Source organism: Lissotriton helveticus, chromosome 5_1, assembly GCF_964261635.1.
Source record: "Lissotriton helveticus chromosome 5_1, aLisHel1.1, whole genome shotgun sequence".
In the NCBI taxonomy this organism is placed as follows: domain Eukaryota; kingdom Metazoa; phylum Chordata; class Amphibia; order Caudata; family Salamandridae; genus Lissotriton; species Lissotriton helveticus.
The window spans coordinates 56,222,529-56,244,102 of NC_136065.1; the positions used below are offsets into that span (position 1 = coordinate 56,222,529).

At 44.9% G+C, this 21,574-nt stretch overlaps 1 protein-coding gene across 1 annotated transcript in view; it reads right to left on the reverse strand.

Annotated features, from left to right (window-relative positions):
- LOC144752380 (butyrophilin subfamily 1 member A1-like) overlaps nucleotides 1-21,574 on the reverse strand; it is a 373,692-nt gene that overhangs the window by 187,904 nt on the left and 164,214 nt on the right. The window contains exon 4 of the mRNA XM_078640315.1: nucleotides 10,306-10,422. Within this exon, the coding sequence (XP_078496441.1) occupies nucleotides 10,306-10,422 (117 nt within the window). The remainder of the gene's footprint in view (nucleotides 1-10,305; nucleotides 10,423-21,574) is intronic.

Consider the following 21,574-nt stretch of genomic DNA (forward strand, 5'->3'; position numbering starts at 1 on the left):
AAAAAGAGCTGGGAATCATACTGGACCCTAATGACAAAAAACAAGTAATTTTAGTAGAAATTCCCAACAGCAACAGCCTCCTGACCTGACCTGACGGATGCATTTCCTGACCTGTTTGCTGACAAGTTGGGGAAATTAAGAGACTTTCAATATTAGTTCAAAGTCAGACAAGGCGCCAAACCCATTGTGCATAAAACTCGTCCAGTACCTCTTCGTCTTAGGGAAACCCTCAAGGCTGAATTAGACAAATTGAGCAAGATGGGTGTGATCCAACTCATAGAATCATCCGAGTGGTTGGCGCCTTTGGTCAATGGGCAAGACATCCCCCTCTGCGTGGACCTCCGCAGTCTCAACGTGTACATTTGGGTAGAGAGGCTTCCCCTCCCCAATATAAACGAGATGTTAAGCACCATGGGAAGGCTGTTTTTTTTGGTCATAGACCTTTCGATGGCTTACCATCAAGTGGAGTTGCACCAGAGTCTAGACCTCTGATGGCATTTTCCTCACCTTTCGGGGCCTACATGTTTATCAGAATGCCGGTCGGCCTGGCCTCAGCGGCATCTATTTTCCAAAAGACAATGCAACAAATCTTTGAGGGCATCACCAATACCCTTTCTTTCCAGGATGACATACTTGTGTATGGTTCGACAGAGGAAGAACATGAGAACATCCTTAGACTCACAAGAGCTGGGTTAACAGTGACATTAGACAAATGTAAGATATAAGTTAATTCTGTAGACTATTTGGGGCACACTATTTCCCAAGAAGGTTTTAGACCCAAGTTCAGTTTAATTCAATCTGTCAAGGATGCTCCATACCCAACCAGCACAGAAGAACTCAAATCATTTCTAGGGTTGGTAGAATATATGTCCAAGTTTGTAATAAATGTTGCTGATTTATGTGATGGTTTGTGTTACCGCTTGAAAAAGAACAAAGAGTTTGAATGGGAGGAAAAACACAACGTAATGGTTGACACAGTAAAGCAATGAATTCTTGAATCGCCATCTTTAGGGTCCTTCGAAACCAGTGCTAGCTACTGACGCCTTCAATAAAGGGTTAGGGGCGACGCTATCTCAAAGAGGAGAGGATGGAGAAACTATAATAGGATTTGCTTCCCGGTCCCTCAGACCATAACTATTGGGTCATCGAGAGGGAAGCATTAGCATGCTTCTGGGTGGTGAATCATTTAAAGTTTTACTTGTGGGGAATAAAATGTATTATACGCACTGACCACAAGCCATTAACTTTCAAGTTCTCACCCACAAATGCTCAAAACAAATCTCCACGCATAACCAAATGGGTGCTGGGTCTAGAAAACTACTGCTTCAGGGTGGAATACCTACCTGGTTCTGAAAACATAGTTGCAGACTATCTATCAAGGTCCCCACTCTTTGTCAGTCATTGTGAGGACCAGTTGGACGTTTCTATTTTAGCCATGCACCTCCCCGCACTAATCAAAGAAGAATGGGAAGAGAATGTGAGGAAAGACAAAGACATGAATGTTCTCAAAGACTTAAACGTCAATGGATGGCCTGAGAGTCGGTCTGAAGTCCCTGATTCTATCAAAGATTTTTGGGAGGTAAGAAATGAATTGGCTGGTAGAATACATCGAAATGGGAAAGTAGTTCCACCCAAGGATCTCAGGATAATAATTGACCTAGCCCATGAAGGGCACTTGGACAGGAGCCTCACAAAAAACAAAGTCAGACGTTGCTTTTGGTTTCCAAAGATGGATTCAATGGTCAAAGAATGCACCAGCTGTGCTAAAAATGACAAAAGCAAAATCTTACGGAAAGCTCCCCTATCACCTGTTGAAGGTCCAGAAGTACCATGGACTAAGCTCGCCATGGACATAATTGGTCCTCGTAGATTAAACCTCCCATTGAGTTAACTTCAAGTTTACACCCTCCACCACGACAAACAATCTCATCTCTTTCTTGAAAGGTGTATTTGTCTACAAAGGCATATCAGCCATTCTGGTAACAGACAATGGGGTGCAATTCACTTTGGAGACAATGAGGGAATTCCTGGAAGAGCTAAGTATAAAGCATGAGAAAACTGCATTCTATTGTCCAAAAGCGAATGGACTGGAAGAGCGGGCCAATCGCATGGTGAAGGAAAACATTCACCTGGCCATCACCAATGGATTTAATGTTGAAGACTCTCTAAGAGAGTGTATTTGGGCATACGACACCACACCCAACCTTGTCACAGGCGTTTTCACCCTTCGTGACCCTAAGAGGGAGGAAACCCAGCACAAAGATGAATCCCCGTTGGTTGGAGGGTGGAAAAGGGGTAGTGCCTGATCAACAGCAGAGTAATGCGAAAATTCAACAACACCAACAAAAATACAAGAGTTGGTATGACCAATAACACGAAGTCAAAGACTATGAGTATAAGGCTGATACCCAGGTGGTTGTCAAGAAACCCAGTCACGTACAAACTGGGTTTAGCAAGTATCAACCTCCCCGACGTGCAGAAAAGGCTGACAAGAATGTGGTCGGTCTGGAAAATGGACAGACATGGAGTGGTGATAGACTTGTTGAAATATCCTAACCTTATGTTTCCCCTATGTAAGGAGGATGTGTAATCTTATAGGTTATAGTTTTCTCTTTCCTACCCTTGGTACATTTCCCTTCCCCCCTCCTCTTTTCTGCTTCCTTGGAGCACACCATGAGAGTTCAGGTTATAATGTTGACAACGTTCAGTGAGGAACGTGGATGATCAGAATAAAGCAACTTGTATCTTACCGTCTTGAGTCAGCATTTTATTTTGGATTTCTACAATTAGTTATTATTTTTAAACATTCTTTAATATTTTTAACTATTTTTCTTTTAATTAGTTTATTTACTTTATTTTACATAATTTTTTTAACATTTAGAAAAATGATCTTTTTTACAATTGTTTTTACAGGGGGCAGGAAGGGCAGCTTCCTGCACAAAAACAATCACTAAAGGCATTTTCCTCTTTCAATGTGTCTTGTAGAATGTAGGGCGCATTGATAGAGGAAAACACGAGGAGAAATGAAAACATTTCTCCTCGTTGCATCTCGCTACGCCACCCCTAGAATGGGGTAGCATTCAGACGCATTTCCAGATTTACAATTCCCCGTAAATCTGGGACTGTGTCTTGTTCCATGGGTGCTGCGTGTGAACACAGCAACACCCATGTAACGCCCCTTTCACGCAAAGTACTGCGTGAAAAAGGGGCATATTTGAAAGGACAGGAAAAGCCACGCAGGGTGGCTTTTCCTGTCCTTGTAAATATGGAGCAGGAAAATACTAAACCAGTTTGTCACAAAAAGTGACGTACTGGTGGCGCAGGGTGCTTGTAAATCTGCCCCTATATGTCTGTGATGCTCTCTTTATCTGGGCATGTCTATATAAACTTTAAATAAAAAGTTTAGAAACATAAAAACTGAGCTGAATGTCCATATATACTTTAATGTCGAATGTTATGAGGATGTCAATGGAACTATCACAAAGCTGCAGGTATCCCCAAATATATGTAGTGTGAAAAAGCAGGAATCTGGTAGGCACGCAAGTTATTCTGGTATGATACAGTGACATCTTGGAGGGCATGCTTATCTGAGAAGAGGATGAAGTAGTTGAGAGCGTGGGAGTTCTTACTGACTAGGACAACTCATCCATGTCAAAGGCTCCACAGAAAAGGAGAGAGAGTAACTTGAGTACTATGAACAGTGGACAAGAGGGAAGAGAATTGGATACAATGCCGGCCAAGTCTCCCCAAACACTGACAGATGAAAATCTCTTGGAGTGCCTTCTGAATTTTTTTTTTTTTAAAGTCTTTGATCAATCACTGTCAGATGTGCACCATCAGCGAACAGCAGAACTAATCAAAAAATATATTCTTATTAAAAATGACATTCAAAATGTTGATTGGAAGAGATGCATCTAATGGCCAAATGAGAGGAAGCGCCCACAACCTCTATTGCAGCCTTGGAGGAGCAAACAAGGGCTCTCAAAGACAAGTGTGAGGACCTAAAGAACGGATCCAGAAAAGATAATATTATGAAAAATTTAAATAAATAAAAGAAAGGTGAGGATATTAACACATATTCTAATAGTGCTGTTCACGGTACACTGGAAGAAGACATGGTTTGGTGCCGAAATGGGGAAGCAAAAAGGGTTGAAAAAGGGATGCTAAGTTCCAAAATAATGAGGAATGCTGTTGCAAAAATGTCAAACCTAACAGCTATTGAACCATATTAGCATATAAAACATATCTCCTATAAAGAAGTTTTTGCCTTGAGAAAGCTCAGATCTCTGCCCCGCAAAGGGTGAAAGACGTGTTGGCTGCAACACAATTTACCCTTCAAAGCCTAAAAGGGAAGAACAAAGAAAAGATCTTACTCACCGACCATCTCTCTCTTCGAAAGTATGTGAATTTGTTTAACTCGATCACAAATGTTACCTATTATGAGGTGGTTAATAATATCAAGGTGAAATCATTACTAAATGCCATCTTATCTGAAATTGAAGACTCAAAGTTATACCAGAATTTAAATATTGGGGCTGCAATTGGCTGCAGATAAACATTAGGGAAAAGCCTAAGAAAGCAATGTAAAAAGACATTAATGAAGTGGAAATTGCCATAAAAGAGATTCAGATGATATGGAAGTGTTTTATTGCATTCCTTATAAATATTGTTTTCATTGCTAGGTGCCAAGAGTACCAAATGGGTCTAGGGTGAGACTATGCAAAACTTCAATTCACCAGCATAAACTACAGGCACAAAACACCTGGGGCAGATTTACAAGCCCCTTGCGCCATTTTTGCGACACTTTTCCCATGTTAAAAATGACGCAAAAATGGTGCAAGGGGCTTGTAAATAAGCCCCCTAGAAATTAAGATTTTGCTAAGGTAGGAATGCAACACATCAACTAGGATTCACCTAAACTTGTTGCTCAGTGTTAGGTGCAATATTTATCTCATCTGATAAATAGAAATACTGTGGGGGATGTTACTGCTCGGGTATGATAGGTAGCATTAACATGTATGTGCAAGTAATTCCCAGGAATTTTCCACTGGTAAATATCTACAGTGTTGCAGGGATTCTGCTCAGGAACAGAACTATGCTTGGGACCATAGAACATTAGTAGATAGGGACTGAGTCACCATACCACCTCAGTACCATGAGTCCGAGTCCAACTAGCAATAGTGTCTCACTTGCCTAGTCCAACTAGATATAGTGTCTCACATGCCGAGTCCAACTAGCAATAGTGTCTCACATGCCAAGTCCAACTAGCAATAGTGTCTCACTTGCCAAGTCCATCTAACTATAGTGTCTCACTTGCCCTCCTTACCATACCAGAGACACATGAATTAACACCCCAGAACACAACATTCCCGAGCCTCTGAGGGATTGTACCTATATAACTAAGCTCACATCTTCATAAACAACAGCTGTGTTTCTGCGTTATGTCTAGGTGCCTGGCCAGTACAGAAAAATAAGGGACATTGTTATTTGACCGTGTGTGCAGTTTTCAGACATGGGGGCATATGTAGGTAATTTCCATTTTGCGATTCTCAAATAGCGATTTTTAAGGAATCGCTATTTGAGAATAGCAAAATGGAATGTAGGTAATAATTTGCAAATTTTTTGCGAATCTCTAACATTCCTTATTTGCGATTAGCAAATTGCGAATCGCAATTAAGGAATGAGTGTCCCATTCATTCCTATGGGCCAATAGGCCCATAGGAATGAAGGGGGATACATTCTCAAATTGAGATTTTCTGTGAGAAAATTGCAATTTGAGAATCGCAATTCCAAGGGTGCCAGGGTGTCCAAAGGAATGTGCCTGTAAGTACATGTGGCACACATACATGCCCTAAGGGCATCTCTGTGCGCCACATGGCACTTTAATTTTTTTTTAAAAATGCATTTTTTAAGGAAATCGCTAAATACCATCTACATGAAGTAGGTGGTATTTTGCGATTCCTTATGTCAAAATCGCAATTTTATAAGGCATCCCTACATAGCATTTAAGGAATCGCAAAATTGCGATTCCTTAAATGCTATAAGCAAAATAAGGAATCACAATTTTTGAAATTCCTTATTTTGATAAGTGCCACCTACATACCAAAGGGGCGTTTGCGATTCACAAACGCCGAAATTCGGCTTTTGCGAATCGCCCCTAAATACTGGGAAGGAACAGAACAAGAAAACAATTGCAGGTTCTGTGTGAAGGTACAATGTGGCACAAAAGCAAACGTGTTTATATAGTGAAGTGTGCAAAGCAAATGCTGCCTGTGTCATGAACAGTTAGGTTAACGTGGGGAAAACTACAATGGGCCATACAGTAAACACATGACAACAGGTTTTACCTGCCGAAATTTATCAGGGTTGCATTTCAATCATGAAACATATAATTTCAATATGAGCGATAACACAAGTTACCACACATATCAGTATTTATCTTCCAATCTATGGCAAGGGCCTAAAATGTGTAAAGACCTCTAAATGCACTAAATGAAATGACCTAAAATATTTCTGGAACAGTGGAGGGAGCGCATCTATCCATTTTACCCAGTCCACTATCTGCAGTACATTAAACTGGTTGAGGAAGGAGTCTGTGCATCCACCCTGCATATTATTCCTAACTTGTGCTGATGTATTGCTGTGCAATTCCCTTAATATATTAATGAGGCCAACCTCTATCCCCATAGTAGTCATCATGTGCCAGAGCTTACCTCTGTTAACATGATCAAAGGCAGCTGCCAGATCCATAAACCCCAAATAAAGGGATTCATCACTGGCCATAGTATATTTGGCTGCTATCATATAAAGGTTCAAGCATTGGTCGCTCGTAGAGCGACCCCTCCTAAAACCGTAACATATTAAGGGAATTGCACAGCAATACATCGGCACAAGTTAGGTATAATATGCAGGGTGGATGCACAGACTCCTTCCAATGTAATAGTGGGGTCCGTCAGGGTTGCATCCTGGCGCCTTTTCTATTCTCTCTTTATATTAATAATCTTGAACAGCATCTTTTGCAGTTGGGATCTGATTGCCCACGAGTAGGGTTGCGCCATGTTCCTGTGTTACTTTACGCAGATGACGCGGTCCTACTCGGGCGCACACCAAAGAGTTTACAGATTTTAATTGATAGTTTTGTTTCTTTTATGGGTTCATTAGACCTTTCTGTTAATTTGGGTAAATCCTATGTTTTAACTGTTGGTAAAAAACCCTCTAACAAATGTACCTTTACAATAGGGAGTCACAAGATTGAGACGGTCAAGTCATTCTCATATCTAGGCGTTTTGTTTGATGGGTTATTAAAATTTAATGCTCTGATAGAGGATCGTTGTTGTAAAATTATTGCTGCCAATGGGGCAATAGCCGGTTATGGCCGAACGTTGGGGAGATGGTGCCCTGAACAGGTGATGATCCTATACAACTCAGTATGTTGCTCTAAAGTTACTTATGGGGCAGAGGTGTGGGGCTTTGCTAATATTTGTCAATTGCAGCGGGAGGAGAATAAACATCTTCGATCCGTCCTGAAAGCCCCACACAGTGTAACAGCCTCAATAGCACATACGGAGTTAGGGATCCCCCACCTTGAAGATTTGATAAAGGTTAAGCCAATTCTAGCCTGGCTAAAGCTCTGGACAAACCAAGAGGCGAGCCTAAGCAGGGCAATACTGAAGGACTGCTTGGGCAGAGAAAAATGGTCGCGAATCCCGTGGCTCAGCTATGTAAAATCTGTATTGGAAAGTCTGGGCCTCGGGAATCTTTTCATTGACCCGACTGCGATCATCCCTCAGCACTCGACAATTGTTAAAAAAAGCGTTTTTGCACACAAAGCCGCACAAAGAATAGAACAAGAAAAGGCTAAAATCACAGTGTGTGCATACAATCTTGTAAAGACCACAGAAGGAATGGAACCCTATTTATATCTGTTACATAACGCACAGGAAAGGTTTTTAATGACCCGTTTTAGGCTCAATTTTTTACCTTATTTATTGGGATCGCCATTAGGGTACTCACCCACTATTGAGCAGAAGGGAACCTGCGGCTGCGACAATAGGTCTCCGCAGGATTCCCTTCATTTTGTATTAATATGCTTGTTTTATTCCGAACCCAGACGTAGATTCTTGGTTGATATTTTAAAAAAAATCTAATATTCAATGTGCAAGAGATGCTTTGATTTTTTTACAACAGGCGTCGCACCCACTTACATTGTGCTGCATTATTAATTTTATCAAAGTAGCTGTCCGGTTAAGAGCAACTAGAGGGGGGGGGAATCATGAGAATTCTGTGATTGGTTTTAATGAATCATAATGTTTATTTAATGTATATTTAATTCATTGGGATCTTGTTGTTGTATTCACATCAGGTTACATGTTAATTTGATTGTTTGTTTTAAAATGGATGAACTTAATGCATAATGATTGTTTGTACTTATATGGTGATTTTTAATCATTGAATAAAGAACCCAAATGAACTGGTTGAGGAATAGCACCTTTGTTTTAGGAATCTCAGGAGTGTATTGTGCAGCGCGACCGCAGAAAGAGCTAAGCTTCTGTCTGTTTGAAACAACTAAAACATAAGGCAGTCTGAGAGACACATAATCTTGGGGCATATAGACTGATTGTGTATCCAGCCAATGAGGCCCTGGGAGTGCAGCCAGTAAGAGCAGTGAGATTGAAGAGCTGGACTGTAATACAGCAGGGGGAAAGGCCCCTGAATGATGAAACTAAGAACCTCCACCAAGTAAAGCCTTACTTCACAGTTGTGTCTTTCAGAAGGGACCATGGTGCTGACAGCAGAGATGTTGTAGCTTCTGCTGGACCTCTTTGAATGACGTCCAGACCATCTGGAAGAGGTTCCCTAGAGTTTATGATGCAATGGCTGCCTGTACCTGACTTCATAGACATTCTGCAGAGTCCTTTTGATCTCGTCTGGCTCCAGGTGGTGAGGACTGCAGCCCCACCCTCCAGGGTAAGAAGGATCAGTGTCCAGGGATGACACCTCCTCAGAAGGGGAGCTGACAGATACTGTTGATACATAGAGATGGATGCTTGATGTGTTGTGGCACTAGGGTCTACCAGGGTCTAGTCACCCACTGTAGAGGGGCAGCCCAACACATCTGTAGTGTGTTCAAAGACAAGGGTCAAATGTCAGGTTATGTCTTCTGACAAATGACTGCTTATTCTTTTAACATGCAGATTGGTGTTATTCTTGTAACTGTGAAGTTAGAACATTTTGTAAGGTGAACTAACAATCTTGCCAAGGTACTGAAGGAGAAAGGAGAGGCTGTAGAGTGTCAGTTGTGTTTCTAATATACAATCATAGTTAACCCCTTGAGCGCGGCCGCAATTCTGCGCCTTTGCGGCACATTCTGATCGCGGGTGTGGTCATGACGGCTCCTGGCCGTCATCAGCACACGCCCACCGTGATGCATGACGGCCAGGAGCCGTCATCAGCATGGAAGGATTTAAATACCTGTAAATGAACAGTACAAGATTTCAAAATATATCAGCAGTTATGAAAGCACAAATGTAATTCAGTCATTTTTTCAATTCTGAACTGTGATGAAATCAAAACAAATTATGGCACTGCTTGATGGGCAGACGACAAATATTTTCTGAAATACATTTCATACATTTTCATTTGTGCGCTATGGTTTACCAGTAAAAATGCATGTCAGTGCAAATTCTGTGGTCATTTCAATACAAGATCTGCTGTCTATTAAAGTGATAGATTTGTGACAGTAAACTGCAAAAGTACCCACCTGCTACATAGTACACCCGTATCACTCTCCTGCTGCATGGCAAGCCCGGACTGGCTGTATCAGGCACCGGGCAATCCCGCGGTGCGCCGCAAGGGTGGGGGGCGGTTTTGGGCCCTGGGGGCCATTTTTGTTACAGTGCCGTTTTTGTAGCATAGCTGCAAAATCGGCCCTGTAACAAAATCGGCCGCAAACCGGCCCCGGCAAGGAGCTCGGCCGCACCCCCAGGGGGCCGGCTGAGCACTTTGCCAGAGCCGGTTTTGGTTCTCAGTCCTGCCCTCCTCCATGGGCGTGGCTCATTTGCTATTCTTATTTTGTGTGACGTATTTTCACAATCTCTAGTTTGGATGGCAGCCTCCCCACTCTGAACATTGCTCCAGCACCACTTTGTGTCTGCATTGAAATTACCAAGACAAGAGTTCCTGCTTCAATGTATAACTTTCAAACACCTTTGATGGAAATCCATGCCAGAACTGCCAAAAAAGCAGGTAAAAATCATAGGCAGCACAATGGTCTAATGTAAACATTTCCCAATATTTGGTACTTACTTTGTTCATTGAAGAGATAAATAGTCCATAGAATCAAAATAATGGCAAGTACAGTAAAGGAGGCTGAGATGAGGAGACGAGTTAAAATACATGAAGATATTCTTTGGAAGAAAGCATCTGGAAAAAAAAAAAGTAGACACCGCATTACCTTCATCAGAGCATGCTCAGAGGAAAGATAGTGCTAATATTTTATTGTTCTCCAACAACAGAGGGCAAAATAAGGAAATAAAGGATCACTTGAGACACCCTCTCTGGAATCCAACACGGCTATGAAACATCTTATCCTAACATGAAAGTGGAAACCATAGGCCCTCTTCTCCCTTAGTTTGGGTGAGATCTTGGCTGATTTAGAAGGCACAAAACTGATGAACCTTTACATCCTTCTGGTGGGCTGGCTGCTGTTTATGGCACATGGCGGATATTTGACCAGTGGAAGCTCCTGGTCTCAGCCGTCACAGCTGGAGGGTGGGGGTGCCGCCAGGACTGGTTCTGGGTCGGTCTAGAGTGGGTGACTGGCCTGGAAGTCTGGCAGGGTCCGACCATGAAAGACCACCATGGAAAGGTGCCACCACCCAAAAAGCATGCTAAGCAGACCAGATGTGTGGGCTTGGCACTGGTAATGCTCTCACATGGCAGGTACATTTCCGAAGTCGATACTTGATTTTGAAAATCCTGCCAACAGGAATGGCAGATTGTCATCTGGAGTTTTCTCCTCCTACTGCCTCATCTGAAGCCGATTCAGCCACTTTGGCTACTGAATCCTGCCACTCCGGACAACTTGAAATCGATAACAGGCTGCATTCATGCCCTACTACCTGTTCCAGAAGTCTGACCTCAGGGGCGGCTCTAGGTTCATGGTGGCCCTGGGCAGGGAGCGTAGGTAGGGGGCCCCGGAAGAGGGGCTACGGGCAGGGCAGAGTGCGGAGGCCAGTGAAGAGGGGGGGTCATGGTGATTGGAAGTGGTATAGAGCCAGAAGCCACCAAATCCCTGCCAGGGGCCGCCACACAAATATGTATCCATCCTCAGAGGATTATTATATTAAGGATATATATTGATGTGGTGGCCCCTGGTATTTGGTGGCCCTGTGCAGGTGCACAGCTTGCACATGCCTACGGCTGCTGACCTGTTAGAGAAATTAGACTCTGCGTAATTACTGGCCAGCTCCTCCCTGGCTAGGTAAGTCTTTTTAAGCAGCATAACAGATGCTTTTCCCTTGTCCCTGCACCAATGTAAAGTATCCATGAGAGCTAGCCACCTTCTTAGGTCTGTCAGGGCCTCTTCTGTCCTGGGAACAAATTTGAAGTGCTCAAAAGCCTGATATTAGTGCAATGTTTTCAACATCTGTAATGTACCGGCTCGGAAAAATGCTCAACCCCGTTCCCTGTCTAGAACCAGTCTCAACAAACCTTTTACCATGCAGAATGGGCCGAAGCCAAAGGACCATTTGTACTGTAAATACCCAGGGACTCCTGGTGGGAGTGTGGAGCTCTCTCAAATACCAGGTCAGAATGCATCCTTCTCCCCGGGCATGACAATCATGTCACCCTCTTATTTCAGCACATGTATACTGTTCAACGAGGCCCTCTCTGTGGGATCGCCCCAAACAGTTCACCTTCACTCTCTCCCTTTGCTGAACCCTTTACCGCTGCTGGCCAGTGCTGAAGTGCTCGTGCTCTCTCCTTTAAACTTGCATCCATCCAATTTGCATGTTTAGTTTACTTGTAAGTCCTTATGAAAATGGTACTACATGTATCACATGTACCTAGGGCCTGTACATTAAATGCTACTTGTTGCCTTGCAGCGCGCCTTGTATCAACCAATAAAGGAGCTTCTTAAAACATGTCTCAGACCTGCCACTGCAGCCTATAGTGCAGTTTTAGGTTCTCATTTCGACCTGGCAAAATAAATCTTTTGCCAGGTCTAAACCTTCTTATTTAATACATACAAGTCACCCCTATGGTATGCCCTAAAAGGGCCCTATAAGGCACGGTGCATTATATTAAAAAGTAGAACATGTAGGTTTAAGATGTACATGTCCTGGTAGTGATACTACTGTATGGCCTATCTGTCCTAATTGATAACAATGGGTTACCTTAATACATTTAATAAGTGATAGCTTTGAGTTGGGAGCAGGTAGAAAGGCCATGTTTACACTCACATGAATTGCAGTTTAAATCCTCTTTTTTTTAAAAAAATGATGTTATTTCGATAATAACAAGAGGTTGCAGGGCATCAGCAGCCCATTACAATAAATTGAGTTTCTGCAGAACAGGCAAATAGCAGTCTGGTGCATCTTATTGGTCTATTATATGCACGTTTATACAGCTATAAATTCAGTAAAGTGTGTCAGCAATTTGAGGAAAGAGGAAAAAAGAAGAAGAAAGGAGACAAGAGCGAAACGGTGAGAGGGAAAAGAGGAGGGGGCAGGGGATGCTAGCCTCTCAGTAGAGGAGGCACAGTGATTCAGGTACTGGTTGTTAGGTTAGTACACAGTTTATGAACGTCCAATCAATGCATACACTCAGTGTTGTGAGGCTGGTCGACAGCGGCCAGTGGGTGAGCGCTGAGATAACACTGCGAATCGCAAACGCCTACCTACATATGCCCCTAAATACTGGGAAGGAACAGAACAAGAAAACAATTGCAGGTTCTGTGTGAAGGTACAATGTGGCACAAAAGCAAACGTGTTTATATAGTGAAGTGTGCAAAGCAAATGCAGCCTGTGTCATGAACAGTTAGGTTAACGTAGGGAAAACTACAATGGGCCATACAGTAAACACATGACAACAGGTTTTACCTGCCGAAATTTATCAGGGTTGCATTTCAATCATGAAACATATAATTTCAATATGAGCGATAACACAAGTTACCACACATATCAGTATTTATCTTCCAATCTATGGCAAGGGCCTAAAATGTGTAAAGACCTCTAAATGCACTAAATGAAATGACCTAAAATATTTCTGGAACAGTGGAGGGAGCGCATCTATCCATTTTACCCAGTCCACTATCTGCAGTACATTAAACTGGTTGAGGAAGGAGTCTGTGCATCCACCCTGCATATTATTCCTAACTTGTGCTGATGTATTGCTGTGCAATTCCCTTAATATATTAATGAGGCCAACCTCTATCCCCATAGTAGTCATCATGTGCCAGAGCTTACCTCTGTTAACATGATCAAAGGCAGCTGCCAGATCCATAAACCCCAAATAAAGGGATTCATCACTGGCCATAGTATATTTGGCTGCTATCATATAAAGGTTCAAGCATTGGTCGCTCGTAGAGCGACCCCTCCTAAAACCGTAACATATTAAGGGAATTGCACAGCAATACATCGGCACAAGTTAGGTATAATATGCAGGGTGGATGCACAGACTCCTTCCAATGTAATAGTGGGGTCCGTCAGGGTTGCATCCTGGCGCCTTTTCTATTCTCTCTTTATATTAATAATCTTGAACAGCATCTTTTGCAGTTGGGATCTGATTGCCCACGAGTAGGGTTGCGCCATGTTCCTGTGTTACTTTACGCAGATGACGCGGTCCTACTCGGGCGCACACCAAAGAGTTTACAGATTTTAATTGATAGTTTTGTTTAATTTATGGGTTCATTAGACCTTTCTGTTAATTTGGGCAAATCCTATGTTTTAACTGTTGGTAAAAAACCCTCTAACAAATGTACCTTTACAATAGGGAGTTACAAGATTGAGACGGTCAAGTCATTCTCATATCTAGGCGTTTTGTTTGATGGGTTATTAAAATTTAACGCTCTGATAGAGGATCGTTGTCGTAAAATGATTGCCGCCAATGGGGCAATAGCCGGTTATGGCCGAAGGTTGGAGAGATGGTGCCCTGAACAGGTGATGATCCTATACAACTCAGTATGTTGCTCTAAAGTTACTTATGGGGCAGAGGTGTGGGGCTTTGCTAACATTTGTCAATTGCAGCGGGAGGAGAATAAACATCTTCGATCCGTCCTGAAAGCCCCACACAGTGTAACAGCCTCAATAGCACATACGGAGTTAGGGATCCCCCACCTTGAAGATTTGATAAAGGTTAAGCCAATTCTAGCCTGGCTAAAGCTCTGGACAAACCAAGAGGCGAGCCTAAGCAGGGCAATACTGAAGGACTGCTTGGGCAGAGAAAAATGGTCACGAATCCCGTGGCTCAGCTATGTAAAATCTGTATTGGAAAGTCTGGGTCTAGGGAATCTTTTCATTGACCCGACTGCGATCATCCCTCAGCACTCGACAATTGTTAAAAAAGCGTTTTTGCACACAAAGCCGCACAAAGAATAGAACAAGAAAAGGCTAAAATCACAGTGTGTGCATACAACCTTGTAAAGACCACAGAAGGAATGGAACCCTATTTATATCTGTTACATAACGCACAGGAAAGGTTTTTAATGACCCGTTTTAGGCTCAATTTTTTACCTTATTTATTGGGATCGCCATTAGGGTACTCACCCACTATTGAGCAGAAGGGAACCTCCGGCTGCGACAATAGGTCTCCGCAGGATTCCCTTCATTTTGTATTAATATGCTTGTCTAATTCTAAACCCAGACGTAGATTCTTGGTTGATATTTAAAAAAAATCAAATATTCAATGTGCAAGAGATGCTTTGATTTTTTTACAACAGGCGTCGGACCCACTTACATTGTGCTGCATTATTAATTTTATCAAAGTAGCTGTCCGGTTAAGAGCAACTAGAGGGGGGGGGGAATCATGAGAATTCTGTGATTGGTTTTAATGGATCATAATGTTTATTTAATGTATATTTAATTCATTGGGATCTTGTTGTTGTATTCACATCAGGTTACATGTTAATTTGATTGTTTGTTTTAAAAGGGATGAACTTAATGCATAATGATTGTTTGTACTTTTATGGTGATTTTTAATCATCGAATAAAGAACCCAAATGAACTGGTTGAGGAATAGCACCTTTGTTTTAGGAATCTCAGGAGTGTATTGTGCAGCGCGACCGCAGAAAGAGCTAAGCTTCTGTCTGTTTGAAACAACTAAAACATAAGGCAGTCTGAGAGACACATAATCTTGTAGGTTTAAGATGTACATGTCCTGGTAGTGATACTACTGTAGGGCCTATCTGTCCTAATTGATAACAATGGGTTACCTTAATACATTTAATAAGTGATAGCTTTGAGTTGGGAGCAGGTAGAAAGGCCATGTTTACACTCACATGAATTGCAGTTTAAATCCTCTTTTTTAAAAAAAAATGATGTTATTGCGATAATAACAAGAGGTTGCAGGGCATCAGCAGCCCATTACAATAAATTGAGTTTCCGCAGAACAGGCAAATAGCAGTCCGGTACATCTTATAGGTCTATTATATGTACGTTTATACAGCTATGAATTCAGTAATGTGTGTCAGCAATTTGAGGAAAGAGGAAAAAAGAAGAAGAAAGGAGACAAGAGCGAAAGGGTGAGAGGGAAAAGAGGAGGGGGCAGGGGATGCTAGCCTCTCAGTAGAGGAGGCACAGTGATTCAGGTACTGGTTGTAAGGTTAGTACACAGTTTATGAACGTCCAATCAATGCATACACTCAGTGTTGTGAGGCTGGTCGACAGCGGCCAGTGGGTGAGCACTGAGATAACACTGCGATGGTTACCATATATCCCTAGGTCGAGAATGCAAGAGCCTGAACCCCCAAAAGTTAGTCAGCTGGCCTTGGCAGAATGTGGCATCATCTAACCAGTCGGTCAGGCGGGGGTAGTGCCTCCTGCCCCAGCACATGGCTATCTGTTTCTGGCGGGAGGCTGGCACATGTTGCACATAGCCTAAGCGGTACAAAAGGGGGTGGTGCAAGCCGGGCTGCAGACGGCTGGAATGCCAGAAACCGGTCCTCGGAAGCTAGTTTCCGGTCCAGGGAAGGCATGGCTTGGCAGTTCGGGCTGGACTGTTCCCATGAAGCACAGGGTCAGACTGATTTGCATATAGCCATGTCTGAACTGGGGTGGCAGAGTGGGCTAAAGAACGGTGATGGATTAAACCCAGATCTTTTGATTGGGTGTGAGTGTTTGATTGGTTCAGATGCTCCGTCCATTACCACCCCCCTTTTGTACCGCTTTTGGCCAACTTAAGTGTGGCAGTGTATGCTCAGACGTGAGTCCCTTGCTCACTTTGCCACTGGATTCAAGCAAGCCGGGCTGAAGACGGCTGGAATGCCAGAAACCGGTACTCGGAAGCTTGTTTCCGGTCCAGGAAAGGCATGGCTTGGCAGTTCAGGCTGGACTGTTCCCATGAGGCACAGGGTCAGACTGATTTTCATATAGCCATGTCTGAACTGGGTTGGCAGAGTGGGCTAAAGAACGGTGATGGATTAAACCCAGATCTTTTGATTGGGTGTGAGTGTTTGATTGGTTCAGATGCTCCGTCCATTACCACCCCCTTTTGTACCGCTTTTGGCCAACTTAAGTGTGGCAGTGTATGCTCAGACGTGAGTCCCTTGCTCACTTTGCCACTGGATTCAAGCAAGCCGGGCTGAAGACGGCTGGAATGCCAGAAACCGATACTCGGAAGCTTGTTTCCGGTCCAGGAAAGGCATGGCTTGGCAGTTCAGGCTGGACTGTTCCCATGAGGCACAGGGTCAGACTGATTTTCATATAGCCATGTCTGAACTGGGTTGGCAGAGTGGGCTAAAGAATGGTTATGGATTAAACCCAGATCTTTTGATTGGGTGTGAGTGTTTGATTGGTTCAGATGCTCCGTCCATTACCACCCCCTTTTGTACCGCTTTTGGCCACCATAAGTGTGGCAGGGTATGCTCAGACGTGAGTCCCTTGCTCACTTTGCCACTGGATTCAAGCAAGCCAGACTGAAGATGGCTGGAATGCCAGAAACCGGTCCTCGGAAGCTTGTTTCCAGTCCAGGGAAGGCATGGCTTGGCAGTTCGGGCTGGACTGTTCCCATGAGGCACAGGGTCAGACTGATTTGCATATAGCCATGTCTGAACTGGGGTGGCAGAGTAGGCTAAAGAACGGTGATGGAGTAAACGCAGATCTTTTGACAGGGTGTGAGTGTTTGATTGGTTCAGATGCTCCGTCCATTACCACCCCCTTTTGTACCGCTTTTGGCCAACATAAGTGTGGCAGGGTATGCTCAGACATGAGTCCCTTGCTCACTTTGCCACTGGATTCTTGCAAGCCGGGCTGAAGACGGCTGGAATGCCAGAAACCGGTCCTCGGAAGCTTGTTTCCGGTCCAGGGAAGGCATGGCTTGGCAGTTCGGGCTGGACTGTTCCCATGAGGCACAGGGTCAGACTGATTTGCATATAGCCATGTCTGAACTGGGGTGGCAGAGTGGGCTAAAGAACGGTGATGGAATAAACCTAGATCTTTTGATTGGGTGTGAGTCTTTGATTGGTTCAGATGCTCCGTCCATTACCACCCCCTTTTGTACCGCTTTTGGCCACCATAAGTGTGGCAGGGTATGCTCAGACGTGAGTCCCTTGCTCACTTTGCCACTGTATTTAAGCAAGCCGGACTGAAGATGGTTGGAATGCCAGAAACCGGTCCTCGGAAGCTTGTTTCCGGTCCAGGGAAGGCATGGCTTGGCAGTTCGGGCTGGACTGTTCCCATGAGGCACAGGGTCAGACTGATTTGCATATAGCCATGTCTGAACTGGGGTGGCAGAGTGGGCTAAAGAACGGTGATGGATTAAACCCAGATCTTTTGTTTGGGTGTGAGTGTTTTATTGATTCAGATGCTCCGTCCATCACTACCCCCTTTTGTACCGCTTTTGGCTGCCATAAGTGTGGCAGGGTATGCTCAGACGTGAGCCCCTTGCTCACTTTGCCACTGGATTCAAGCAAGCCGGGCTGAAGACGGCTGGAATGCCAGAAACCGGTCCTCGGAAGCTTATTTCCGGTCCAGGGAAGGCATGGCTTGGCAGTTCGGGCTGGACTGTTCCCATGAGGCACAGGGTCAGACTGATGTGCATATAGCCATGTCTGAACTGGGGTGGCAGAGTGGGCTAAAGAACGGTGATGGATTAAACCCAGATCTTTTGACTGAGTGCGAGTGTTTGATTGATTCAGATGCTCCATCCATCACCACCCCCTTTTGTACCGCTTTTGGCTGCCATAAGTGTGGCGCGGTATGCTCAGACGTGAGTCCCTTGCTCACTTTGCCACTGGATTCAAGCAAGCCGGGCTGAAGACGGCTGGAATGCCAGAAACCGGTCCTCGGAAGCTTGTTTCCGGTCCAGGGAAGGCATGGCTTGGCAGTTCGGGCTGGACTGTTCCCATGAGGCACAGGGTCAGACTGATTTGCATATAGCCATGTCTGAACTGGGGTGGCAGAGTGGGCTAAAGAACGGTGATGGATTAAACCCAGATCTTTTGACTGGGTGTGAGTGTTTGATTGATTCAGATGCTCCGTCCATCACCACCCCCTTTTGTACCGCTTTTGGCCGCCATAAGTGTGGCAGGGTATGCTCAGACGTAAGTCCCTTGCTCACTTTGCCACTGGATTAAAGCAAGCCGGGCTGAAGATGGCTGGAATGCCAGAAACCGGTCCTCGGAAGCTTGTTTCCGGTCCAGGGAAGGCATGGCTTGGCAGTTCGGGCTGGACTGTTCCCATGAGGCACAGGGTCAGACGGATTTGCATATAGCCATGTCTGAACTGGGGTGGCAGAGTGGGCTAAAGAACGGTGATGGATTAAACCCATATCTTTTGACTGGGTGTGAGTATTTGATTGATTCAGATGCTCCGTCCAATCCCAACCCCCCCTTTTGTACCGCACATAGCCTAAGAGCGCAGTTAGAGGGGATCACGCAAACTTATACTCAAGCATTTTATCTACTGCATCAAAGATACATGTCCAGAAACCTGCAATCACCGGACAGGACCAGGACAGGTGCAGAAAATCCGCCTCCGGCACCCGGCAGCACGCGCACCTCGCATCATCCCTCAGACCTACTCTATGAAGCTATGTGGAAGTTCTGTAGAGATGGTGGAGGAACTTAAAATGAATGAGCCGCAGTCAGTAGTTAAGGAGAGGTCCCTGTTTTGAGAGCAGCAGTAGGACCATTGTTCATCTTCTATGGCAGTCCATAGTTGTTCCTCCCACCGCAATGCGCAGCAAGTACACAGATTGGCGCCTCGCGCTGCATGCCATCATACTAGCGGGTGATTAATTTATGCTGCAATGGGATAGTTAAAAAATCCTCCAGTACCTGGAATGTGGGGGTGCCGATGAGAATGTGTCCTATATCACCCTCAGCTTCGCCCACAGCCGGAAGTACGCAATTTTGTTGAGAAGGCCACAACCCTCTGCCGCGAGAGCATCTTCCATGTCAACACAAATCCCACCAGGAACCACGTCCCCATTGTACAGATGCCAAGCCTGTCGAGCCTTCTGCACGTTCCTAAGTCTTCAAGAAATGGCAGATCTGGATTGATTGGCTGGGGAACCGAGGGAGCATACATCTCCTCCAGGTGTGCCCTGCGGTGCAGTTCTCTCCAAGCCCAAGGCGTGTAACCAACACTGTCAACTGCCCGTGCGGTCTGGGCCACGGCTTATACAATCAATCAATCAATCAGAGGGTTATAAAGTGCGCTTGTTAGAAATGGAGATCTCTAGTTGGCAGCGGCTGGCACCGAGGTCCAAATAGGGATCCTTCTTCCTAAGTCAGAGTAAGGGGGCTACACCCTTTGACTCACAGAGGCAGTGTGTGAAGCAGTTATGACCATACACAATAACCCAGGGAAGACGCTACAAGCAAACACCACAAGCAGTTATAGAAAAATAGTTATCTTTATATAGACTGCACACAAGGCTTAAAAGCGCCCAAGGAGCCACAATGCACATAATTACAGATTCAATTCAAAAGCAATAAAGGCACTCAAAAAGCATGTGGAACGAACTTGGTCCGAGGCCGGGGTGCACAATGTACCTGAGATTTAAAAGGGCACGGCACGCAGCCTCACAAGTAAGCTGCAGTGATGAAAGGCGGACTCGCAGAGGCCACAGCTCCCAGTTGTAGCGATCCGTGGCGTGCACTTACGATAATCCTGGGACGGGGCTAAACGGCGGGCACCCAGAGGCACACGCAGGTGGTAACACAATCCTCAAAGTGGGGACTAGTGCGGGCAATCAGCGGCACAGCTCCTCAGCTGCAGCAGCCCACAATAGCGATGATTCTTGTAGGACAGCCAATGCGTTCACTCAGCGACACAGCTCCTCAGCTGCAGCAGCCCACAATAGCGATAGCAATGATTCTCTCAGGACGGCAAATGCGGGCACTCAGCAGCACAGCGCCTCAGCTTCAGCGTCCCTCAATAGCGACTGCGATGATTCTCGTAAGACGGCAAATGCGGGCACTCAGCGGCACAGCTTCTCAGCTGCAGCGGCCCACAATAGCAATAGCGATGATTCTCGTAGGACAGCAAATGCGGGCACTCAGTGGCACAGCTTCTCAGCAGCAGCGGGCCACAATAGCGATAACGATGACTTTGGTAACACAGGCAAATGTAGGCTCTCAGTGGCAACAGCTCCTCAGCAGTGCCGGCCCACAATGGCGATAACAATGACTTTGGTAACGCAGGCAAATGCTGGCTCTCAGCTGCAACAGCTCCTCAGCTGCAGTGGCCCACAATGGCGATAACAATGACTTTGGTAACACAGGCAAATGCAGGCTCTCAGCGGCAACAGCTCCTCAGCTGCGGCGGCCCACAATAGTGATAGCAATGATTCTCGTAGCAATGACAAATGCGGGCTCTCGGCAGCAATAGCTCCTCAGCTGCAGTGGCCCACAATAGCGATAGCAATGTTTCTCGTAGCACAGACAAATGCGGGCTCTCAACGGCATCAGTTCCTCAGCTGCAGCGGCCCGCGATAGCGATGATTCTCAGCCCGAGTTCCCCGCAGTAGACCCAGAGGCTCTGGAATTCTCAACAGAAGCCTCACCTGCGAGTAGAATCCCCCTCAAAAGGAATTCTGAAGACTGATGGGTGAAGTCTAATGTCCCAGAGACTTCAGCAGGAGAAAAGCTCAAATCAGGCCCTTGGGAAGTTGCTTCAGCAAGAAGGATGAAAGTTTCAAAGTCCTTTCCCTCTAGTTACATGAACAGAGGTTCGTCTTGGCATCCAGAAGTAACACTCCATGTAGGGATTTTAGCTCAGATCTTTATACCCCAAAAGTCTTTGTTCTCAAAAAGTCACAAATCACTGAACCCAGCCAGAACCAGTTTGGTGTCGTCCTAGAGCACTTTGTTTACAAGGCTGTATCCTGCCTTTCAGGAAGAGGGGTCTGC